This window comes from Vicugna pacos, chromosome 12 (genome assembly GCF_048564905.1).
Source record: "Vicugna pacos chromosome 12, VicPac4, whole genome shotgun sequence".
Classification (NCBI taxonomy): Eukaryota; Metazoa; Chordata; class Mammalia; order Artiodactyla; family Camelidae; genus Vicugna; species Vicugna pacos.
In genome coordinates, this window is record NC_132998.1 from 10,013,048 (window position 1) to 10,038,692 (window position 25,645).

At 45.0% G+C, this 25,645-nt stretch overlaps 2 protein-coding genes and 1 pseudogene across 5 annotated transcripts; all 3 read right to left on the reverse strand.

The window, feature by feature from the left end:
- Positions 1-1,005: 1,005 nt before the first annotated feature.
- Positions 1,006-4,478, reverse strand: PRR13 (proline rich 13). The gene is made up of 4 exons (XM_006203051.4): positions 4,364-4,478; positions 3,727-3,765; positions 3,023-3,408; positions 1,006-1,677 (listed from the first exon to the last, which is right to left on the reverse strand). The coding sequence occupies exons 2-4, from the start codon at positions 3,743-3,745 to the stop codon at positions 1,639-1,641; spliced, it is 444 nt and encodes a 147-aa protein (XP_006203113.1). The 5' UTR covers positions 3,746-3,765; positions 4,364-4,478; the 3' UTR covers positions 1,006-1,638.
- A 3,935-nt stretch (positions 4,479-8,413) lies between these two features.
- LOC102526785 (3-hydroxyisobutyrate dehydrogenase, mitochondrial pseudogene) lies at positions 8,414-9,139 on the reverse strand (annotated as a pseudogene).
- Positions 9,140-14,492: 5,353 nt separating this feature from the next.
- AMHR2 (anti-Mullerian hormone receptor type 2) lies at positions 14,493-24,950 on the reverse strand. Of its 4 annotated transcripts, none has more exons than XM_072972745.1 (11): positions 24,732-24,950; positions 24,242-24,430; positions 23,806-23,997; positions 23,476-23,553; positions 23,196-23,320; positions 22,858-23,088; positions 21,253-21,367; positions 20,935-21,107; positions 20,597-20,744; positions 20,296-20,432; positions 14,493-14,605 (listed from the first exon to the last, which is right to left on the reverse strand). In XM_072972745.1, exons 1-11 carry the CDS (start codon positions 24,814-24,816, stop codon positions 14,591-14,593), a joined length of 1,488 nt encoding a protein of 495 aa, XP_072828846.1. In that variant the 5' UTR covers positions 24,817-24,950; the 3' UTR covers positions 14,493-14,590. The 4 variants fall into 4 exon arrangements, with proteins under 4 accessions (XP_072828846.1, XP_006203112.2, XP_072828847.1 ...); XM_006203050.4 differs by lacking the exon at positions 14,493-14,605 and adding an exon at positions 17,553-19,435; XM_072972744.1 differs by lacking the exon at positions 14,493-14,605 and adding an exon at positions 19,527-20,019.
- Positions 24,951-25,645: the final 695 nt, after the last annotated feature.

The following is a 25,645-nucleotide window of genomic DNA, read 5'->3' on the forward strand; positions in this document are numbered from 1 at the left end:
ACTCATTCTGAGGCCCAGCCAAGACCTCGCTCATTTCCCAGTGGCACTGTCACTCTTCCCTTTCCTCCCCTCACTGCTTGATCGTCTCTATTGTGGCCCTTTTTACTAGATTATAATAACCTAGTCACATATTCACATGTCCATCTGCTCCATTAGATCTTGCAGGTCATGAAGGGCAAGGACTGTCTTACTCATCTTTGTAGCTTCAGCACTCAGAACACAGTATTTCCTCAGTAAACACTTTCCCAGGGAATTAATTTAGCCTCACTGGGATTCCTGGGATTCTAAAATATGCAGTAGAGCTTTAGATTGTGCCTAAGCACACACCTTTCCCAGCTCCCCTCCACATCCACCTGGTAAATCTATTCTTTCACTTTTTTCTACTCACTTCTCACACTCAAGCTTCTTGAGGTAATTGAAATGCCACTTTCCTGTGATGTCATCTGTGACTCCTCCTTCCCTTCCTAGGTATTTCTCCAGCGTGTTATAGCATCTATCTTTATTAATTTGGTCTCTTAGATGTCTTTTTCCTCTACTCAGAAAATCTTTGAGAACCTGACATGTAGTACCATGCATGGCATTTGGTAAATTAGTGGCGCTCAATTCTAGCTGTGCATCAGAATCACATACACAGTCGGTTAAAAATACTGATTTGTAGGATCCCATCCTTAAGGACTCTTTAATCAAGAGTCTTTTAGGCAAAGTTCTAAATCACTCTCTGATAGCTGATGGGCAGCCAGGGTTAAGAACCTCTGTAGCAGATACAAAAACTTTTGCAAAAGACCTATATCCATTTATCAAATGGAAGACAATAAAGAATCATCCCACTAAGCCTGAAGCAATTCTGAAGGATCCTCCCACTTAAGAAATACAGAGGCAGTATGGTGTCTTTCTGATGATGCTCTGGTTCCTTACCATAAAAGTGATACCATTTAAAGGGTCTGTAAAAGGGCAGCAAAAGTAGTAGAATGTGCTAAACCCACCCAAGAGAATGGCACAGGTGAAGAGAGACCAACAGAAACAGCTTTATTTGGACTGACAGTTGGAGAGGAAGAGGAGGACCTGAGACAGCATGCTGAGTTAAAAAGCAAATTAGTTTCCAAAATGGCAGTCAGAGCTCATCAGCCAAACGGGCTACACCTCCCAGCAGCCTTGCAGTGAGTGCAATCAACAAAGTCCTGCTAGGCAATGTTTATTTGCCACTAAATCACTGAAGCATGCCACAATTACAAGAAAGGTACAGGTTGGGCTTTTTCCCATTACTAAATTTCCACAACACCTCCCCAGTCATTAAGTATTACAAAAGGAAATAAAAAATCACATTTTACAGATCTTAGATTTGTCTTCAGCATTTAGCTCAAAGATCCCCCCATCTGCAAAAAAAATAGTTCTGCAAAACTCATCAGCTAAAAGTTTTATCCCAGCAGTGAGAAGATGGCCTTTGCTCACCCATGGCAATTCTTTTCCCATTTTCCCTAGCCAGTTAGGGTTGAACAGCAGAGTGAGACTCAGATTGCGGGGGGGGGGGGTGCGAGGGGGAAGGACACCGGGGCTAATTCCCCCAGTACAAGATGGCATCTGAAGCTTGATGGGAGAGCAGAACTGGAGAGACTTGAGGGAAGGGTCCAGGCCCTGTATTCAGTCAGAGTCACTGCTGGAAGAGGAGGAGGAGGAATGCTGCAAGGGGAAAGGGGATATCATCAGATCCAATGACCTTTGATCCCTCCATGACACATGCTTTGGTGCCCTACCCCTCCACCCAAGTGCCCTTTGCTTTCTAAGAAGGTCAGGAGTCTTCAACCAGACTGTCCCTTAAACAGTAAACGCAAAGATTTCCTTCAGCAGTGAGCATACACTAGTGGATGAAACCATCCTAAATCACTGCACAGAATTTAACACACTGCATGTGGAGCAAGTTTCCAACTTTCTTTACCTAAGCCAATGCCTAAGCAAAGAATAAATTATAGGCACAAGCATAGGATAGTGCTAGGAAACAGCTTCTACCTTATAATGTTAACTGCATGGAAAGTTCCTAGTGGCTATGAGTCTAAGAAAAGTGAGTAGAATCAGCAGCTGTGTGTGCATCTATCTCTACTTTTCTCTAAGCCTCAACGGGAAAAAGTGAGGAAGGTGGGAGAGGAGGCTAGGAGACTCCTAGTCAAGGTTCATTACAGGCATACCCCCCTAGACAACTGTCATCAAAAACATTTTTTAGTCTCTCCTTTCAATCTTTCTCCTTTCCTTCTCCTCAGACTGCTACCAAAGATCCAGAAGCAGAATTAGCATCCAAAACCATAAGGCAAATAAATACTAGGCAGAAAAATGTAAATTAGGGCCTCCTTAAGATCGAGGTTGGTTCAGTCTTTCCAAAGTTGTCCTGAGAGCTACCTTTACCCTTGCTAATTAATATTCCTCTGGAATGAAGATACTTTGCCCTGGGACTGAGCATGAAACTCAGGGTTTTATTGAGGCTGAGTCACCTACTGCTCTTCCTCTCAGTTTCCCTGCTGGGTGGTTGGACAAAAAGGCCCATGTAATTAACACAAAACACTAAGAACGCTGAAGGAGAGAAAGAACTCTGGGAACTAGGGCCAGATTATTATTTGTCAATTTTTATTAAAAGACTTTGCTTTTTCAAAGGACTGACTCTATTACTTGACATTTGACCACCTCAGTGGGTGTGTCCAACTTGCTAAAACATGCATCTGGTCAGGGAGAGGGGCAGAAGTTCTGGGAACAGAAAGGCACACAAGGACTTCAGATTCTGATATCCATTCAAAGGCTAAGTCTAGTCCCTCCCAGAAAGAAGCCCCAAACAGCCTAATAGTTCTTTTCAAGATTATCAGATTCCCTCCCTTTGGAATCCTATACAAAGAGGAAAATCATCTGCCAGAGCAACACAATTGCTGCCCTGTGTCCTCAGACTGCCAATCCCCCTTCCTTGCCCATCTTCTGCCTCCCTAGTCCCTCTGGTTTGGGGCAGGGGGCAGCCCTTCCTAGCCAGGCTCCAGAAGGCACTGACCTTGCCATGCTTGTGGTGTTTGTGCATCTTTTTATGAGCTTTCTTCATTTTCTTCTGCATCTTCTTGTCCATCACCATTCCTGGTCCCATCATGCCAGGAGCCAATGGAGTCACCGGAGGCATGCCAGGGGCAGGTGGTGGGTATGGAGGCGGGTAGGGACCTGAGGGTTGGCATCCTGGGTACCCGGGTTGTGGTACATGATGACCCGGCCCACCTGGAGGAAAAGCTGGATTCCCCTGGGGAACTCCTGGGGGAGGGGGATAGGGGCCTGGAGGAAAGGCAGGGTTGACAGGTGGTGGATGGGCAGGATTGCAAGGTGGTTGGGCAGGATTGCAACCTCCAGGGTACCCGACGTTAGGGGGATATGGATTTGGCCCCAGCTGCCCTGGTGGAAGAAGCAAAGAATAAATTAAGGTTAGAACTGCCCAGAGCCTCTGGCAACAAACAAGCAAACAAACAAACAAACAAACGGTGGGGGGAGGGGAATTCCGTTTCTCACTCAACACTTACGGGGAAATGGAAAGGTGAGGAAGGAGAATGGAGGGTAGGGTAGACAAACATAAGTAGTACAGAGAAAAGGTAACGTCCCTGGCAGGGCTGGGAAGAAGGGGAGACAGTGAACCCTGGGGAAATAGGGCTTTGCTTTTATTCTAGCCCATATGAAAAAAGGTTGGGGCAGGAGAAGAGTTCCCCGAACACCTACCGGCATTAGGATTCCACATGTTCAGGTGTTTCCACCAGCCTGAGGAGAAAGAAATGAAGGCAAAAGCTGACAGCCCAGAAGTGGGTAGGGGATTTGGAGACCAAGCCCAACTCCAAAGCCTCCTGCTCCACAGCAGGCTCTCAGAGAACTGCCACAATGTTTCTTTCCACCTGTCCCTTCTCCCCAATACCTGTTCGGTTCCTAGTTCCCTAACCGCAGGAACCTAGCTCCCAGGGCCCCTCTACCTTCCACCAGCTCTGGCCACCGCTGGAGGTTTCTTACTCCTCCGGAGAGGGTCAGAGTCCTCGAATCTCGCTATCCCCATCACTCATCTCCCTTTCCTACACTGACTCCGGAAAACTTTAACCACCTATATGCTGCCGAAGGATCTTAAACAACTTCACTGCCCCCCGGGGGAGAGTGACGGAGGACAGGACCCCCACCCTAGGCTAAGAAAAGGACCCGCCTCGACGCAAAACGAGGCAGGAGGCTGAAAGACCCTCAAACGCTTACATATGTAGACACACCCCCTTCCCCATTAAAAAGGGCAAATGGAGATTCCTGGCTCCCAGCTGCCACCGGACCCCTCACCCAGGAATAAAGAAAGAAGGAAACAGGAATCTAGATGTCCAGTCACCTTTACACCACTGCCTGGGCTTGACTCGTCCTTCTCAGCCTCCACTCTCACTTCCTGGTCTCCGTCTCACCTTAAGCTCCCGCATCCGTCTCTGCCATCGCCTAATTGGTAATTATGTGGTCATTCGGCGATATGATTGGAGAACTCACTTGTCAATCACTACGCTGGAGGGCAACGGTTGCAGTAGGGGAGGAGCCGGGCGCTGTAGGGCTAGGGTGGTGCGGAGGGGCGGGCGGGCCGGGAAACCCTGCGGGGTGGGGCTGGGAGGGACGAGCTAAGAGATTCTTGTCTCTCCTAACCAGCTTATGGGCAAAGTCCCCAAGTGCCTAGAAGAAACTCAACACTTGACCTCTGAACTGTGGGTGCCACACCTTGTAATGTGAATATACTGTGATAAGTGTTGTACAGATATATAACACAGAGCGCTTAAGGAAGGGCGGGGATCTGCTGAGGCTCACCCCCAAGCCTCAATATTGCGGACTCCCTCTGAGCTTCCGCAGGAAGTAAAGAAACATTCTTGGGGGAAACACAGAGATTTCTAATCTCTCCTATGATTCCCATATCTCAGTTGCATAGCTCCGCCATCTGTGGAATGGCCATTAACCAGGAACCAAGGAGCTCGTCCTTGTTGGCTCTCTCCTTCACCTTTCCTTCTTCCCCCTCCAACATCACTGAAGGGTCTGTTTTGTTTCGCAAGTGAATCTGGAATCCCTCCACTTCTCTCCATCTTCTCTACATCCAATCTACTGTCATCTCTCAACTGGATTGCTGCACTGGCCTCTATGTTTTTTTAATAACATAATTAACAAGCGTGATTTAATGAACATATATAGAACCATGCACCCAAAACTTTAAAAGTACTTATTCTCTTTAAAAATTTATTTAAGTACAGTTGACTTGTTTAAAAAAATGTTTATTCCTCTTAAGCATACTTAAAACATTTATTAAAATGATCTCAACTAATATTCAAATTTCAAAGAATTATGTAACACATACCGTATTCTTTGACCACAGTTTAAAACGTAAATATAAACGAAACTGAGCAGGACCCTGTGGGGCCGTCCTACGAACAAAAGCCATTCTGTGTACCCGTTTCTTGTTTGTAGGAAAAAGGATTCAGCCTCCTAGACCTTCCCTGCGTTTCAAAGAGCAGATTCAGACAGCGGCTAACTAGGAAAGGGAGGGAATGCAGAAACAAAGGAGGAATAGTCAAGAAACAATTTATGTAGCGATAAAGGAGGCTCCCGGCTCCTCCTCAAGGAATATACATAACAATATATCTTTGAGTTTTTCTGCAGGAACTAAGGTCCCCACTCAGGTGGAGGATGGTAGCTTCCGGCTGAGCACAAGATTCCTGGAACATCACCCTGTTACCTTACCACCAACCAATCAGAAGAAAGCAGCTCTTGCCCCAAATTTTGCCTATAAAAACTCTCCCCCCAAAACCACTGAGGAGATCGGGTTGTTGTTTTTTTTTTTAACGCAAACCACCAGTTCTCCTTATTTGGCCCTGATATAAACCTTTCTGCAATCTAAACTCCAGCATTCCAGTTTGTTTGACCTCACTCTTCGTCGGGCACAGGAATTTGCATTAGGCAACACAAATATACATCTGGAAGTTAAAAAAACAAACAAAAATCTTTCAAGTAACTCTGGGTCAAGGAATAAAACATGATAGAAATTAAATACTCTGAATTAAACCCTAGAGAAAATATTACATCCCAAACTTGTGACATACAAAAAATATAAAGAAGAAAAATTGTATACTAAGTTTGTCATCTTTAACTAAAATTTTTTCTTTTTTTAATTTTAAAATTTTTGTTATATATATTTTATTGAAATAGTTATGTAACCATAGCACATTTTGATATATTTTTGTATCAGGTTCATTCTAAATATTTGAAATGAGTTGGAATATTTTCTTTTTTTTTTAACTCTAAGGCAACAATTTATATCTGCATTATTTCCTTCTTGGAAGATCATTGAGTTTGAAAGAAATTATTGATTCATCTATACAGGCATGATGCCTTTCATAATTTAAATATTTAAACCTATCTTTTTCTTTTAAAGCAGCTTTATTGGGATAGTTTATATACCATTCAACTCACCCATTTAAAGTGTACAGTTCAATGGTTTTTAGCATATTGTGAGCTTCTGCAACCATCAGCATCACCTAATTTTAGAACATTTTTGTCCCCCTTAAAATAATTCCACACCCATTAGTAATGAATCCTCATTCCCCTTCTTACCTCTCCCCCACCGCTCCCCCATTCCACCCAGGCCCAAAGCAACCATTAATCAATGTTCTGTCCATAAATTTTCCTATTCTAAATACTTTGTACAAATGGAAAAGTGTACAATATATGACCTATTGTGATTGGCTTCTTTCACTTAGCATAATATTTTCAAGGTTCATCCATATTATAGTATGAGTCAGTACTTCATTTTTATGAAGGAAGTACTGAATAAAATGCCATTGTTTAGATATACCACATTTAGTTTATTTATCTGTCAGTTGATGGCCATTTGAATTGTTTTCACTTTTGGCCTATTATGAATATTGCTGCTTTAAACATTCATGTACAGATTTTTACATGAACGCATATTTTCTTTTGTTTATTATCAGCATGGAAATTAATTTCAATTCAAAATTATATGGTTATGTTAGTGGATAGTAAGACCCCTAAATTCAGAAGCCCACCAAAGTGTGAGTCCTTGCCACTGGCTATGAAAGAATTTGCAGCAGAGGCAGAGGGACAAAGTGAAAAGCTGTTTTATCGCTCAAAAAAGGAAAAGGAAAGAAATTGTTCAAGTAGGGAGCCATCAGCCAAGACGGCTGGTCAAGGCAGCTCCAGCTCCAGGTCAGGCCATGTGGACTTTTATTGGAAGCTTCTGCCATCATATCCTCCTTCTGGGTGTGCTGGAAGCCAATTACCTTTTTTTCTGTCCTTGTGTGGGCTTTTCCCATTGTCATGGCAATTGTCAACTGTCATGGCACTGGTGGGTGTGTCATTCGGCATGCTAATACATTACAATGAAGGATGACTATATAATGAGGCTCAAGGTCCACTGGAAGGCAAATCCTCTGCCATCTTGGGCCTAGTTTATTCTAACCGGTTCTTCTTTCTTTTCTTTGTGGCTGCCTCCGGAGACTTAGATAAGAGTAATTGGTTTCTATTCAAGGGAGAAGCAAGGGTATGATCCTGGGGGCAACAGCCTCAGTAACATGGGGCAATAAACAAGAGGCAGGGGTTGGAGAGGGGACCTGCAGGGTCCTGCTCTGTATCAATTATGTTTAGAATAATGTAATAATTACCTACAGCACATATCACCCTTGGCTCTGAAATAGTTCCAAACATGTCATTCTCTTGAAGTCAGAAAATATGTAGTAAGAATGCACAAGGACACAAAAATATAAAAAACAAGTTTGCTGAGTATTGGGAGTTATTACAAGAGGGACACACCAAGATAAATGTGACAGAGTCCAAATTAAATAACATGGGGCAAGGCAGGCATTCTCTTGCTTTATCAACTCCTGGAAAATGAATCAGTAACCTCAGTAATACAAGAATACTACCACTTGGTTAAAAGGACAAACTTTCTGAGGGACACAGGTAGTAATTCACTATATTTCCCCTTTTTCTAACTCCTTTCCTCATACCGATTTATTTTCTTTCCCCTAAGATAGGTTTTATCCTGTTGGGGAAAAAAAATGACTTTCTTTGTAAATTGGAGTAAATAATACCTGATTGAAGATTGTAAGTTGAAGATGCTCAGGGACCTTTGAAAAATGTCAGTCAGCTACTTAACAGAGAAAATCAGTGGCTTGCAAAAAAAAAAAATTCAGATATTATATATTTACTAAATAGATTTTTTTTTAAAGAATAAGCAGTCAAAAATGGGTAAAAAAGCCCAGGGTTTACTGTGACCTAGACAATCAAAAGCAGAGAGGTGATCTTTGATTAAACTCATTTTACTTGTGGAGTGAGCTATAAGGAGGCTCCAAGACAGAGTCTGGTTTCCAACAGTGTCCACTGCCAAAGGGCAAACTCAGAACATCTCCTTCTCTCATAGAAACTGGGACATGGATGAGAAGTCTTTCTCTGAGCAGCCCTTCAACTAGCCCTTCTCGCACATCATCCTGTAGCTCTGATAGGCTTGACTGTCCAGAAGGATTGGGCTCTTTGTGATAGTAACAGAGTCTTATGTTAATTCCAGCTCCTTAGCCGTGAGTGTTATTCTGAATTCACCCTGACAGTTCTTAGGTGAGGGAACTCCATCCATCACTCCAGGTACAGGATTATAAATGTCACTTGACCAACACTGTCTTGAGCTTATATTTAGGATTTTAGCTAATAGTTTTGGGTCAAGCCCTAACCTGATTCCAAGATTCATAGCTTCAGCAGTTCCAATCATACAAATAGCTAACAGCAGGCTGCTGTAGCAGAGCCTTGCAGTCTGCCCAGTCCCAAGGGCTCCATAACACACCACATCGCAGCCCTTATACCCCAGCAACTCCTGAGCAGCAGCGAATTCATCTCTGACTCCTCCCACCATAAACATTAGGTTTTCAGACTGAGCCACTCCCTACACCATCAGAAACGGGAGCCTCCAGAAAAACTGCTCCCATTTTCTCAACTTCTTTAGCTAATTCTTTCAAAACCATAGGATTGATAGCTCTGGAATCTATTGATAGTGAGCTTTTCTTCGCTTTTTTTAAAGAATTCCATTTGCTCCAAAATAAGCTTCTGTTGCATTGATACTAGTGGGCAACATTGTTAATAATTCCATCCACTTTCTCGCTACATCTGCTGGGGAAGACTCCGCTGGGAAATCTAGACACTCTTAGCATGCATCAGGGAACAAACCTAGACACTCTTAGCATGCATCAGGGAATACGTTATAAAGAGTGAGTGGATAGCCTTGTTCCATGAGTTTTTTTGCCAGTGGGTGCCCTATGTTGCCTAGTCCAATGAATCCAGCTGGAGTCTTTGAAGCCATTGAGCCAGAACATATCGCTGCAAGGCTGGCCACTGCGGGTGGCCTCAGTAGGGAGGCTGGAGGCGCTCCATGGAGCGATAAGGAAGCTGTCGTGCTGTCCCCACCCCCGCTCAGCACAGTGACCTCTGTGGCTCCCTGAGGGCCCACTGACTAGGAGGGTACGTGGGTCCGCATGCACCGACCATATGTTTTCAATTCTATTGGATATTTACTTACAAGAGGAATTGCTGGGTCATATGCTAATTCTATGTATAACTTTTTGAAGAACAGCCAGACTATTTTCCAAAATAGCCACACCGTTTTACATCCCCACCGGCCATGTGTGAGGGCTCCAATTTCTCCGCATCTGCGCCAACACTTGTTACTGTCTGTCTTTACTCATATAAGCTTTCTAGTGGGTGTGAAGTGGTGTCTCATTAACTGTCCTGTCAGCATCCACTCTGGCCCTCTTCCAGTTCATACTCCATATTGCAATCTGGGAAATGTCTTTCTAAAGCCAACTGCTGTCACTCCATTGCTTAAAATTCAATGGCTTTGCGTTATCCTAAAGACGAAGGTAGAAACTATTTTTACATGTATGCATTCATCTTTGTTGAAGAGGTAACGTGGTCACATGATTTGAAAACTGAAAAGGATAAAGAGGTATGAAGTGAGAAGTCTCCCTCCCACTCTTGTTTTTCATCTACCCAGCCTCCCCCAACCCACATACCCTGTGATTCTTCGATTTACTTCCACAGTTTCTTCACTACAGTCAAGCAAATACTGATATACAAACAGCAAACTATGCAGAGTTTAATTTGCAACTTTTCCCCCCACTTAATATATCTTGGAGCTATTGCCGTATCAGTACACAGTGTCCCTCATCTTTTTCACAATCTCCTTTTATTCTTTTGTACGATGTACAATGTATGATAATTGATGTAAACAGTCAATGGATATTTGTGTTGTTTTCAATCTTCTGCTATTCAAAACAACATTGCAATAAATAACCTGACAAAGATAGGTCATTTTACATATTTTCTTTTTATGAATATTGATTAATTACCCTCCATAGAAGTTATATTTATTTACATTTCAACAGCAATGTATGAGTATCTGTTTCCTCCAATTTGTCCAACAAAGAAACACTCAAAATCTGATTACTGTAATGTCCACAGTGGGCCGCCCGGCTACTTCTCTGGTCTCCTTTTATACTGGTCACCCCTGACTTTCTGCCCTCCAGTCCCTAGGCTTCTTTCATCCCTCCAGGAGATCTTGGTTCCTGTTGCAGAAGGGCCTTTGCACTTGCTGCCCCTGCAGCCTGTAAAGCTCTCCCCATCTCTCCCTTTTGCCTAATTAACTCTTGTTCATTCATCAGCTCTCAGCTCCAGGATCTTTTCTTCAGGGAAGTTGCCTTGTCACCCTAGTCAGGTAAATCTCATTTGTTGTAGCTTCTGGTAGAAACTTACCTGTCCTTTAGCACACTTATCTCAGTTTATAAACATGATTCAGTAATTACTTGATTAATGTTAGCCTCCTACATTAGACTGTAAGCTTCTTGAAAGTAAGGACTGTGTTCAATACCACTTAACACTTCGCATAGTGCCTGGTACCTAGGAGGGTATCAATGAATAAACTGTTAAATGAATAACTGCATGAATGAATGATTAGGCAACTAGAGCATGGTGGTTTTGGAGTTAGTCAGACAGACCTGGATTCAAATCCTGATTCTGACACTTATTGTGTGACCTTGAATAAGTTATTTAACCTCTTGGACCGTCAATTTCCTCGTTGGTAAAACAGTGGCAGTGGTGCCCATCTCATAGAGTTGTGATGAGATAACCATGTACCTGTCACATAATAAGCACTTATTATATGCTATCATGTATTACTACCATGATTCTCATACACATGAAGAATTTACACTGTTAGACTAGATGATTTTAACCTCCATGCTGTACCCTCATAGGTTACTGGTATCCTCCATGTGCCTCTTCACCAACCTGCTAGTTGGAAAATTCTTCCTCAGAATTAATCACAGAGTATTCTAAAAGCACTGAAATAATCCTTTTAAAGCTTGTTTCAGCTCATTCATTAAATCCATAATTATTTATCATGCTTCTGTCATTCCTTCATTTAACAAAAATTTCTCAAGCTAGCCAGGTACTCTTCTAAGCACTGGGGAAAACACAAGAGAAAAAAATCTTTCTTTCATATAGGTAATATCCTGATGGGAAAGGTAGAATATAACTACATAATAAAATGTCAGATAGTGATGTGTACTGTGTAGAAAAATTAACCCAAAGTAAGGGGGAGAAGCTTTGTAAGCCATGGGAAAGTATTTATAGAGCCTTATAAGCCATGAAAAGAGTTGAGATTTTATTCTAAGTGTGAAAAGAAGCCTCTGGAGGGTTTTGAGCAGGGAAATGACATGATCTGATTTTCATTTTTAAAAAATCATTCTATAACCAAAGTTAATAGAAGCATTATCCTTAATAGCCCAAAGATGGAAACAACCCGTCAACAGATGAATGGATAAACAAAATGGTATATGCATACAATGGAATAGGAATCATATACAGTCTTAAAGAGGAAGGAAATTCTGACAAATGCTACAATATGGATGAACCTTAAAGATATTATGCTAAATGAAATAAACCAGCCACAAAAGGACAAATATTGTATGATTCCATATATATATGAAGTACCTAGAATAGTCAAATTCAAATTCATAGAAACAGAAAGCAGTTGCCAGGAACTGGAGGTGGGGAGGTGCTGGGAATGGAAAGTTGTTTAATGGGCACAGAGTTTTGTTTTGGAAAGATGAAAAAGTTCTAGAGAAGGATGGTGGTCACAGTTGCACAACAATGTGAATGTACTTAATGCCACTAAACTTTATGCTTAAAAATGGTTTAAATGGTATAACAACAACAACAACAACAACAACAATAATAATTCTGGTCCACTGTGTGGTGAAAGAACAAAATAGGGAGAGCTGGTTTAAGTGGAAGCAGGGAACCCAGTTAGGAAGCTACTGCTGTCGTCCAAGGAAGGAATGTGGTGACTTGGATGGAAGTTGTGGAGATGATCTGCAGTGGTCAGACTCTGAGTTTTTTGGGTTTTTTGGGGGGTTTTTTGTTTTTTGTTTGTTTTTAAGGTAGAGCTTAGCAGATTTGGACTGGATGTAGAAATGAAAAAAATAGAGAAATCAAGGATGAACCCAAGAATACTGAGTAACTGGGAAATAATTGGTCATTTATTGAAATAAAGAAGATGGCAGAGGAGCAGATGTGTGTACGTTTGTACAAGGTTAAGCTGAAGATGTCTATCAGATATCCAAGTGGAGATGTTGAAAAGACCATTGGATTTGGCAGTCTGGAGCTCAGGGGGAGGTCTTGTCCAAAGAGAAAAAAAAGAGTTATCAGGGTATGTAAAGGAGTTAGATAAAGTCATCTATGGGGCAGGGGTAGCCAGAGTAGAAAAGTGGGCCCTGCACTTGGCCTCTGGCCTGCCAATATTTAGAAACTGGCAAGAGAAGAGGAATGAGCAAAGGATACAGAATGAATGACCACTCTCTCGCTCCCTCATCTTCAGAGATGGCCTGGTTCTGTCTATGGAGTGTGTATCTATTTTTACTTTAACCTAAGCACACAACCCCCACACCTTGTGGCCTTTCTCTCACCTTCCGAAATAGCCTACACTCTACGCAGTATGTATCTTTCTAAATAAATCTATCTATACTCAAAAAAAAAAAAAAGACATAAAGAAATGAAAAAAAGAATGAATGGCCAGCAAAGAAAACCAAAAGTATAAAAAAAGGATTCAAGGAGGAAGCTATCAAATGTGTCAAATTCTGCTGATAAATTATGTAGGATGCAGGCTGAGAATTGGCTATTGGATTTTGCAAGGATAGTGAATTTTTAAGAATGGTTTTAATTACATGCTAGGGATGGAATTTTGCCTGCAACGAACTGAGGAGCGAATGAAAAGTGAGAAGATGGAGGCAGCAAACAAAAGCAAGTCTTCCAAGTGTTGCGGAAAGATCAGCCCTGTCTCTGATGAGCAGAAAAATTCAGAGACAGGGTCTTGAGCTTAGAAGAAAAGAGACAGCTTTATTGCTTTGCTGGGCAAAGGGGACTCACAGCAGGCTGGTGCCTTCAAAACTGTGAACCCCCCTTGGGGATGGTGTAGTGTGATTATATAGACATAGCTTAAACAATAAAGCACTGATAACAATGAACAGAGTCATTTTCTCATCAGAAGACTTAGAGTGGCGTCATGATGTTTCCAGGCGACTAGTTTTATAGAGCCTAGCGGTTGTCACTTTTTGATCTCTTTATCTCATAAGTACGTAAGCACCCAAGGCGTGGTCTTCTTGGTAATCCTACTTTGTAAGATTACAGAATTGTGACCTCCCTGGAGAACAGCTCAGAAACCAAGTATGATTATTGTTTTCGATTATTGGAATAAAGCAGAAACAGTAAAATTACTACCTTTAGTTTTAACAATGGGCCTGAAATTGTGAGTAGCAACTGGTCAGTCAGATCAGTTGACCGTTTTAAGGGCAAGCATAAGAATAAGCAATCTGTTAGTCTAAATGTGGCCATTTTATTAATCCTCTTTCACAAGGAGTCCTGGAAAACAGAGAAGAAGAGAAACGGAGCAGTAATCATAAGAGAATGGGCAATTTGGGAAGGACTTTTTAAGAGGGAAAGTTTAAAGCATGTTTGTAAACTGATGAGAATTATCCAGTAGAGAGAAAAAAAATAATATTGCTGGAGAAAGAAAGGATTTTTTTTGCTCCTTTGAAGGAGCAAAGTTCCTAAGTAACCAGGAAGAGAGGGGTTCAAGTTTACAGGTCAAGACACTGACCTTAGCTAAGACAGTTCAGTTAGCACAGTGTAGTGATTGAGAGGATGAGCTCTTGTTACCCGAAAGCTGGGTTTACTTCTTGGTGAATGTCAAGCCAAAAGATACAGCCAAGACAGAGATCAAGAGAAGGAAGGATTTATTATTTACAGCAAGTAAGAAAAACACCTGGGATTTTTCCCAAAGCAGTATTCCCTTGAACATCAAAATTAGGAAAGTTTTAAGCTAAGGGTAAGTGCATATTCCTGCAAGGGCTTGAACAGAGGAGAATTCAGCATAGAATTGGGACAAAGGTTGACAGAGTCCAAGCTTTGGTTGGTTGATTGAGGGTCAGAAAAGTCCAACATTGTCATTCCATTCTCCACCTGGGTGTGGGCCTTAGTTCCTGCAGAACTTAAAGATAGGTATCAGATTGTTATATATATCTCCTGAGGAGGAACCAGGATTCTACTTTTTCTCCAAACTATTGTTTTTTGACTGCTTTTCCTTTGTTTCTGCATTCCCTCACTTCCTTTAAGATCATTCATTACTGAGATCTGTTCAAGGGAAGCATTGTGTCCAGGCTTAGATCACAAAATGGCATCCAGAGAGAGGAACAATTTGAAACAGATCTTGGTGGCTGAAGTAGTGGAGGAAAATTTTGTTGGAAGTAAAAAGATCAAGATGAAAAGATTAAGTAAATTATCCACATGTTGACTTAAGTTGCCAAGAATGATGACAAAAGTAGTGATAAAAAGAAAGATTTTGAGCCAGATGCTGAAATATTAACAAATACACAGGAGTGACTAGGAGGTCTGTAAATGATCACAATAAGGTGAAGTAGCAAGTCATGTGGTCTGATGACATGTGTTTCAGAGAAACAGCTTGGGCTTTTGAAGGAGAAAGATGGAGAAAGGGTCTGGATGCAGCAACAGACAGAAAGGAAAATATTTACCTTCCTCCAATGTATGTGAAAGAAAAAACAGCTACCACTCCAGGGAAAGTAAGGTTCAATTTGGGAGACGGGGGAGGGTATAGCTCAAGTGGTAGAGCACATGCTTATTAGCATGGATGAGGTCCTGGGTTCAACCCCCACTATCTCCTCTAGGAATAAATAAATAAATAAACCGAATTACCTCCCCTCTCTCCTATGTATAATTTTTAAAAATAGTAATGGGTGGGAGAAGTGAAGGAGACATTCAGAGAGGTTGAAGCTATAGAAGATTTTGTAGTTACTTCCCTAGACCTAAGGAAGGCGCTATAAAATTGCGAAGCAGCATGAATCACCTATCACTTGCTTTCTAAGAACTTCAGGTAGGCCTATAGCAGGTAGGTGAAGACATAAAACTGTGGCACGGGACCAAATAGCATCCTTTTCCTACCAGGTCTGTTGGTCAATGAGCATTTACTGAACATACCTTAGCACATCAAAAGCGAATGGCATCCTCCTTGAACAGATGCAAAAAATGAGGCTCAGAAAGGAGAAGCGGCTTTATTGCAGGTTCTGCCTTGGTTAGAGGCCAATTCAGGTCAGGAACCCAGGACTCTATCTTTCCAGTACACCAGGCTGTGTGCTGAGTCCTGAACTGGGTGCTATAATGAAGTCAGAAGGAATATAATCTATGTTCTCCACACACTCCATGTTTTTCGTTACAGTCTAGATGAGAATACGATGCTCACAAATGAAATAACTTCAGCAAACAACATAACCACAAACGTAACATAAGCTACAAGTCGTGTCCGTCAGTGCCGAAGGGTGGCACTGTAAAGTCACATGTGGTTTTTTTAAGGAATGTTTTCTGGTGATAGTAAATTTGTTTATATGCTTTTATTAACTCCTATAAATAATTCATGAGAATTGAAGAAAAGTTGGAAAACACAGAAATCTGGAAAGAAAAAGCAAACTACTTCTGAGGTCCCATCACGCAAACAGAATCACTAATTGTTAATATTTTGGCATATTTCCATCTAGTCTTTTTTTCTAGACATAGACTTTTAAAAGTAATAAGTGAATATTTGACTTTAATATACAAAATATGCAAATAGTTCAAAATCAAGAGGTTAAAAAAAGGTAGAAAAGAAAAAATCAGTCTTCTCCCCATTGTCCACCACCCTACATAGTTTCCTTGCCATGAGTCCATTTCTCCTCATAGATTTATGCTTTCAAGTTTCTAAACAGTTTACTTACGTGCACACTGCATCTCCATGAGCTCAGCATCACTCATCATGGCAATATCATACTAGGAATATACTGGATTTGGTGAAGTAATCTTTACAACTGGGACTATTTTATCATCATGGAATTATAAGGTTGGAAATGACTTAGAGAGTCATTCATTCAACTTCCTGAAAATTAAATAAACTTTTCTAAGAGTTGACAGGAGAGCCAAGATTATAATCTAGGCTTACTGGTTTTTATGTTAGTGATTCCTTCAATACAACACGTTACTAGACACTCACTCAAAAATACTGCAGGTAAACCTTGTGGTGCTTACCACAACCTTGTTCTTTGTATTTATGGCCTCTGAAGTTTTGAAGATGGTCATAGTTTTGTTTTGTTTTGAATGAGCTTTATTTTGTCTAGAACAAATTATAGATTTACAGAAAATTGAGAAGGTAATACAGAGTTTTCATATTCCATATACCCAGTTTCCCTATGATTAATACCTTACATTAGTATGGTATGTTTGTTACCTTAATGAACCAATACTGCTTCATGATTGTTAACTAAACTCCACACTTTATTCAGATTTCTTGAGCTCTTACCCAGTGTCCTTTTTCCATTATAGGATCTTATCCAAGATATCACATTACATTTAATGGTCATGTCTCCTTAGGCTCTTTTTGGTTGTGATTGTTTCTCAGAATTTCTTTGTTTTTGATGATCTTGATACTTGTGGTTGGGTATTTTGAAAAATGTCCTTCCATTGGTGTCTGTTTGCTCTTCTTGTGATCATAGGTTTTGTGTTTTTTGGGGGGCGGGGGAGGTATTTAGGTTTGTTTATTTATTTTTAGAGGAGGTACTGGGGATTGAATCCAGGACCTTGTGCGTGCTAAGCATGTGCTCTACCACTTGAGCTATACCCTCCCCACCATAGGTTTATTTTTGATTTAACAAACATTAGGCTTGTCAACATATATTTGTATATTCTTTTCACATGACATATCTATTTCTAATAATTTATGGCATCTTCATAAACATTTTTAATGGCTGAAAATCCCTTCTTTGTTATTTAAAATCTGTATGACCTTGGACACATTTCTGAACTTCTCTGAGCCCTTGGTTTCCCTCTCTGTAAATGGTGCTCACAGGATTGTCATGAAAAAGGCAAGTAGATTGTTGAGCAGAGGCAAGACATAATGAAACTTATATTTAAAGTTTATTCCAAGAGTGCTGTTTAGCCTAGATTGGTGGGGGACATAGGTGGCCAAGGGGCAACTGGGCACCAGTTGTTAGACCTTGGAGAAAAGAAAGGGGGATGGTGCCAGAAGCAGACCCTGCCCTTGCAAGAACTGACTGGACATGGTGGGACGAGCTGGGGCCACAGGAAGGGACAAGGGACAAGTTTCTTCCTTGGGGAAACTTGGTGTTGGTGCCCATAAGAATCGGGGAAGAAGGTGGACTTGTCGGTGAGGGGAAGGCAGGGGCATGGATTTTGATGTATTTAGTTTCAGATGGTGGCTGCCTATCCAAGTGATGATGTCTGGAGAGAATTTGAAATCTATATCTGCAGGGAAGTAAGTCCCAAGCCCTGAGCTCTTCCTGGAACTCCAGCAAGCCAAGCTAGAAGGGGTCCATCTTAACTCTCTGTCACAACTTCTAGCATTTACAGAATGTCTATTAAGGCCAGGTGTTGCACAAGACTGGTGCCTCTTCTTTTCCACCCTCAATCAACCCTGAAGGCAGGGTATTGCTTTTGTTTGTTTGTTTGTTTTCTCAGGGGGAGGTAATTAGGTTTATTTACTTATTTACTCCCAGCCCAGGGTAGGTGTCTTTATCCATACTTTACACATGATAAAACTGAGATTTCTAGAGTTAAGTAACTTGCCCCAGGACATAGGGCAAGTTGGTCACTAAGCAGAAAACAATCCTGTTGGAGTGATGTCAAAGCCCTCCCATTGCTCTTCTGGGGTTAGATCAGAAGGCCTCCAGTCCCTTTGTTTGACAGATGAGAAACCTGAGGCCTAGAAAGAGGAAGCAACTCAGATAGTTAGAAACTGAGCTAAGGCTGTAAACCAGTTTCTTGCAACTGGCCTGACCTCGAGCAGCACTCAGGGTTAAAGGGCCTGTCATGATAAAGAAAAGCCTGTAGAGAAACCCAAAAAGAGAAATGAAGAACTCAGCATGGCTCACAAAGCCTTGCCTACAGTTCTTCACAACCACCTCTCCTCTCTCCACGCCCTCCACTTTTGCTACCCAGGTTCCCTGCACTTTCTTCCTACACCACGTGATGGTATACCTCACTGGGCCAGGAATGCCCACCTGCCCCCAACACTCCTGGAAAACTCCTGCTCATCAAGCCCCAGCCCAAGCGTCCTGTGCTCTGTGAGGTCTTCCAACTCAAACCTCAGGAGAGGATATTCCCCCAGGACACTGCGCAGGACCCCAGCAAAATGAACGCTTTCAGAGAAGTGATTCCATTGTTATCATCCTTCCTTCCCCAGGGTCCAGCATGAGATTCCACCAAATAAAGGCTCGTGGAAGAGAAGGAAAGGAAGAGGCAGAGGAGGTGTGCAAGATTACAGATGAGGAGTCAGGGAAGCTGACTTTATCCCTGTCTTGTGCACACCCAGCCAGAGTCACTGGTCAGAAGCGGTGGAGGGGAAGCCCGCAGAAGGATGCGTACAAGCATTGGGCAAGTAGGAAAGGCAGTGGTGAAGCAGAACAGGCATCCGATCTCAGTATTTATGTTTGCATGCACATAGATTACACATAAACTGCATATTTACACATGAGAAGTGCTACAGGCAGGTTGAGCATTTCTGGAACAAGGGCTTTGCTGAACACTGAGGTGACAGACACTCAGCTAAGGCCTACGAGGGAGAATGGTAGCAGGGAGGAGTTGAGAGATGGTCTTCTGGGCAGAGACATGGGCAGCCATGTGGTCAGCCCTCTGGGAAGGGGTGGGCCTCCTGAGGACGGGCCAGGGCGGTCAGGCGCTGCTGGACACACTCAGCTGTCAGCCGTGCTTCTGGGTCTGCGTCCCAGCAGTCCTCCAGGAGCTCTCTCAGGCCACCAGGGTCCTGGGAAGAATGACCAGGAGGCAGGCTTGACCCAGGATCCTGAGTGGCCCCCTGAGTGGCCCCAGGGTGAAAGGTATCTGTCCTGGCCCTATTCTCAACACTCCTCTTCTGATCCTTCTTGCAGCCTTCTTCACTGATATCCAGCCCTTTGCACCTTGCTCCATATGAGACAGGTTCTCTCCAAAGAGTCCACCTTTTCCTCTGAGGAGCTAATTCAGGTTAATGGCTTAACATGCAGATGGGAAATTATTCTCTTTCCTCTCAGTCAACCAGAGTCTTCTGCAAACAATGCCTGGGCCTTCTTATCCAGCCCAACAGATTCTTGGGTGGTGGAAATTTCAGATCTGGTAGCAGGGGAAGGGGCTTCCTGTTAGGAAATGAATTTCCTAGGAAACCCTGAAATTTCAGTTAGGCTACTGTTTTAACCCTTTATACCTAGTTCTGGCTTTTATTGGGTCATGGCAGAAACACAGATGAGGAAGTACTGGATTGAATGTTGAGCTCCAGCGTACTAGGAGAGGGGCCATCTTGATGCAGAGCTCAGGGCAGAAGTAAAGCCAAGGAGGGCTTCCTGGAGGAAGGAACTGAGGAACAGGGCAAAATGATGATGGAGAAAAGAAAGACTAGGCAAGACTGAGCAAGAGGAAGGTGCAGCTCAGGAATGGCCTGAGTGAGACCTACTATGGAAGGGGATGACCTGAAGGACAGAGCAAGTCGGCCCAGCTCCAGCTGAACATGAGCCAGGAGTGGTGGGAGAGAAGAGGAAGACAGGAGTAGGTGCACTGGTCCTGGCAGACAAGTCCTTGAAGCCCATGCTGAGACCCTCCAGGTCCCCAGCCCACCAGCCTGTAGCCTCTTACTGTGGTGAAGCAGCACCAGGTGGACGGGATGTAGGGGCGCCTTCTCTCCTCCACTGCCAAGGTCCATAGCTCACAGGTGGTGGGGTTGCTACCCAGTTCTGCCTCATAGGCCAGTTGGAAGGGTGGTGGTCTGCTGTCTGAGACAAGGCACATGAGTTCAGGTGTCAGCTAGCCTGAGGGTGCTCCCTTGTGGAAAGGCCACGAGGGAGAAGGGCAGAGCTTCCTGGGTCAGGAGGTAGGTGGGTGAATGGGGCATGGGGGGAGGAAACAAGTCAGGGGGCACTGTTACATCCATCCTTACCAGGTCGCAAATCTGGGCAGCGGCTCAGGATCTCCCATAGGAGCAGAGCCAGAGAGTAAACATCTGCTCGCCTGAGGGCTGTGCCCCAGTCCTGTAGGTCTAGAGTCTTGTCCAAGAGCTCCGGTGCCATGTACCTCTGGGTGCCAGCCTGGAGAGCGAGGCATGGAAGGCCAAGAATCATCTCCTTGGCAACCCTCACCGCAATGCTGGTCCACGTGGCATCCCCCTGACCAGACTCAGCAATGTCCCAAACGGGACAGGTGCTGCCGCACTGTTGCCACATCTTCATCAGCATCCTTACCACCATCCTGGGCCTTACGCTTATCCAGAGTACTGACCTCCATGATGGCAGCTGGGCCTCGGGGTTGAGTAGGGGCCCAGGTTGGGGGCTGAGCGAGGCCAGGGAGCACCAAGGCAAGGCCTAGGTCTCCAATGGCGCACGACCCGTCATCCCGAATGAGCACGTTCTGGCTGCTCAGATCTCTGTGGGCGATACCTGGTTTATACTGGCCTGTGGGAGAAGCCAAGGCTGAAGGGGCATGGATCTTCTTCCTTTTTTTCTTTTTGACCCAATTCTTCCCCTCCAAGCTAAGGGAAAATCAGAAACAGCAGTGTGGCTCCTGACTCCCATGGCTTCCTGCTCCCAGCTCACCCACCATCCTGCCAGCGTTCCTCATGGAGAAACGCCAGGCCCTGGGCCAGGGACAGTGCCATCCGCAGAGATCTTCCCCAGTCACTGGTATGCTGGGTCAGGTAGTGGCACAGGGAGCCCTGGGGAGAAGCAGAGAGAAGGGGGGAACACACAAAGCTTGAGGTGGCTGATCCGCCCACAGGAGCAGAGATCAGTGGACAGACTTCCCCGCATCTCCCAGCAGACTTACACACTGACACATCCAGGCGAAGGCAGCGGGCAGCGGAGGTGGGAGAATGTGCATCAGTCAGAGTGACAGGAAGAAAAGCACCTCTAGTTCAAGGGTCCTGAGCACGTACTGTGTGCCAGGCCTCCTGGAACCCTCACTACAACCTGGGAGCTAGGCATTCCTGTCAGTTTTAGATGAGGCGCTTGAGAGAGCCAAGTAAACTTGCTGGAAATCATTTGGCGAGAGAGGAGCAGAGCTTGACCTCGAGCAGTCTGAATCCAGCATCACACTGTTAACCACCTCATACTGCCTCACAGGACTTGGGATAAAGACAGAAACAGCAGAGGCAGGGCGGGCTAGGCAAGGGCACCTCTCGTGAGCCACCTGGCCTGAGGTGTCAGCCTGTAGCAGAGTGAGGCTTGGGGGAGCTGTTGGGTCGGAAAGCAGCCTTCAAGAAGCAAGTGGGAAGTGAAGGGAAAGGAGTAAAGGAGGCCTTCATTCTACAAACATTATTGAGTACCTTCCACGTGCCAGGAAAGTTAAACAAACAAATGAAACCAGAGAAGCAGTGATTTCTGAGCTGGGCAGTGAGGCAAAGAAGGGACTTTCCAGAATTCAAGATTTCAGAGGAACTACAGGTGCTGACAAAGTCCCAAGTCATTAGCAGGCTCTCAAGGTCGGTGTGGTCTGGCCCCGCCTACCTCTTTCTCCTCATCCTTATTGCCTATGGTCCTCCCTTTGAGTCTCAGATCCTTCTTCTTTTCTTTCTTTTTTAAAAATAATTAGTTAATTAATTTATTGGGGAGAGGTAATTGTTTGTTTATTTGTTTTTTAATGGAGGTACTGGGGATTGAACCCAGGACCTTGTGCATGCTAGGCACACACTCAACCACTGAGCTATACCCTCTCCCCTCTTTCTTTTCTTATAGTACCTCTCTTTCCACTTAATGCGCTTGACACTTTACATTTCTTTTTGTATCTGCTTGATCCACTTCTGTCTCCCTCCTACTCTATAAAATCTGAAAAGGCAGGGATTAGGTATGTTTTCCCTAGTACAGGAAGTGTGACATATAGTTCATAGGTATTTGTCGAATGAATAAATGAATGAGTTTGGAGGGCTATGCCTGGAGGTATTTCTTTAACAGTGGTTTTCCTTAAGGTTGGGAATATGAATTGTTTTGATTTCTCCCTTTCTTTGTCTATATATTATGAGTAAAAAAAATTTAGCAAGTATTGCTTGTGTAATAAAAAGAAAAAAACAATAAAAATCATTTTTATTGCTCTAGAAAAGAGGCAGTCTAAAGCAGAAGAATAAGCGTGGACAGGGCCCAGCTACCATCCAGCGCCCCTCCCACATACACACACAGGCAAACACTCACAGATACATTCCTCCCGCCTCACCTTGGGGTGCAGTTCCAGCACCAGCAGGGGCCCACAGGGCAGGGGGCCAGGGCTGCCCCTGCTGGCGGCGATAAAGCGGACAATGTGGTCATGCTGTAGGCCTGGCAGCTCATACAGTGCTCTCTCGGCTTGGAACTGGGCCACAGCCCTCAGGGGGAAGGCCTTGATGGCTACCAGCTTGCCTTGCAGCTGCCCAGCCCACACAACTGCATGACCTCCTTCCCGGATTACCTGGTGGGGACACGGTGCTGGGTGTGGGCCTCAGTTAGTACCGGGACTTCCTCCCCAGCACACCCTCCATGAGTGCCTAGAGACCCCCTCCCTTCCTCCCGGGGCACCTGGGAGAAGCACAGCTCGGGCAGCTCGGACAGCTCGGCACTCCAGTCCCTGCCCGAGTCTGGGTCTGGCTCTGGCTCCGGCTCTGGCCCACCTTGCACTCGGCAGGCATTCCGTTGGAGCAGGGCTGGGGGAGAGAAGAGCCTTAGGGTCAGGGTTCATGGGCATGGAGACTGGGAAGGAGGCTCTGTGGGAGGTAATGGGGGTCGGGGAGCCTGGAGGGGGTCAGAACTTGGGGGCAGTGTCCTAGGGTCACAAGAGTGGGGTGGGGCAGACTAGTACCCAAAATGATGCTGCTCAGCAGCAGCAGGAGGAGAAGAACCAGCCCCAGCAGCACCAGCACCATCCAGATGGACTCCCCTGTGTGTTAAGGCAAGAATGTAGGCTGAATGAGCCTGGCCCCAAATCTGCCCTCTGCTCCTCTCCCTCTCCTCTATCCACCCCCATCCTGGTCACAAGCTCCCTTATCTCCCAGTCACCAGGACAACCAACTTCTCAAGGCCAGTAGGAGGGAAGCTTGGGACGGGAGTAGGGTGGGAATTGGCCCTGGTTCTACCTCTCATCCTAACCTGGGCCCCAGCCCCCACCTGGCTCCAGCACCCTGGTGGCTACCTGGTATGGCCTGGGGACCCTGGGAACCAGGAATCCCAGGGATCCCCGGAGAAGGCAGATGGCTGTAATTGGCATTGCAGAAGTCAGTGCTACAGGAGCAGGTGAAGAGAGTAGAGCTGGGGCTAGGATGGGCTCTGGGGCTTGGGTCACAGTGGGGGGACTCACAGCCTGGCTCATCGCTGTCCCGGCATCCTGATGGGGTGGGATTGGGAGGAGGAGAGAAAAAGGGAGAAAGGGAGGGAGAGAGAGTGCACGAGCAAGCATAATAGGGGTGGGAACACAGAGGGTGTCCCTTCTCTATCAGAGGCATCCTTTCCACCTCTCAAGGGCTCTTCTTTCCCTCCACACATTCCACTTCTCTCCTCAGCTGCCCCCACCCCCTCCATGTGCCTCTCTCCTACCCTGGCTATCACCTGCCACAAGCTGTGCCATTCACCTTGCATCTCCACCTGGGCCTGGTCTTGGTCTTTGGTCAGGTTCCAGATCCCAAAGCAGCAGCGGCTGTAGAGGCAGCGGATAACCCTGGGGGGGCCTGGTCCCGCACCCAGCAGCTTCCCCAGTGTCTTTGCGCTTCCCCGCACTCCAGGGGCCTCAAAGAACACACAGGTCCGCCTGCTTGGGGGCGCTGCGGCCCAGGATGGGGAGAGGGGAGGGTGCAAATGGGAGTGAATGCAGGGGCAAAAATAGCAGCCAAAGGAGAGACAAAACACGTTTTACATCCCAGGGCCAGCATGGTAAAGCCACAGGAGGAAACAGGGTCAGCAGAGACCTGGAACCTGATCTCCATCAGGGGGACACATGGCTCTACCCTTCACCCTCACTCACCCACCCCACTCACCATCTTCCCAAGGGGTGGTGGCTGCTTCAAGTGCCCCCTCCCTTAATGGGTAGGTGGAGAGACCCTGCCCCTCCCCGTAGACACTCACCTTGCACAGCCGCGGGAAGCAGTGCCCAGAGCCCCAGACACCCCAGCATCATGCTGAAGGAGGCGGCAGTGGGAGGGGGGAGCATGAGCCAGCACAGCTGCCCTGGCCAGAGTTTCCTTCAGATAATACTGGGCACCGCGGGGCTTCTGATCCCTCAGTCCCCAACTCCGCCCCCCTCCCTCTTCCCAGTCTCTGTGGGAGAGACGGCTGCTGTGGGGGAGAGGATGGGTATGAGGGAAAGCAGGGAGAAGGAGGAACAGAGAACGAATCTCATATCCTCCTCTATTCAGCCACCTCCTCTTTTCCCTGTAAAGTGGGAGGGGGGCCTTAGAGGCCCCACTGAGAACCTGGTGATGCCTAACTTCAAACCTCTGCCTTTTACTGACCCTGGGAAAAGTGCTGGGCCCCGTCAGCCCTTCCCAGGCTGGAAACCAAAGTGAGGTCAAGTGCTCAGAGCCATTCAGCTGCGCCCAAGAGTCCTTCTAGCCCTTATTTTCTGGGCTCAGATGTGCACAGTTCCCTGGGCACAGAGAGGCTTCACGGCCCACACTAGAGTTGACCTCATTTCCCAAACTCAAGAGTCAGAAAAGCAGTTGTAAAAAATCACATTGAAAATAGGTGTGATGGTAAATTTTACGGTACCAAAATTTAAAAAAACCACATTGAGTCACACACTAAACAAATCACCATTATTGAGAAGGTAACAAACTTTTATTGAGCTAGGGCACAGCTCAGGCTATGAATTTTACAATCATCTCATCTAATTCTCCCACTGAGCTATTATTATCTTCACTTTGTAGGTAAGAAAGCTGAGTTAGGTAACTTGCCCAAAGTCACTCTGATAAGGAAATAGCACAGCTAGGATTTGAACCTAGTAAGTCTGACCCTAAAACTCAGGCTTTGTTCTTTGCATT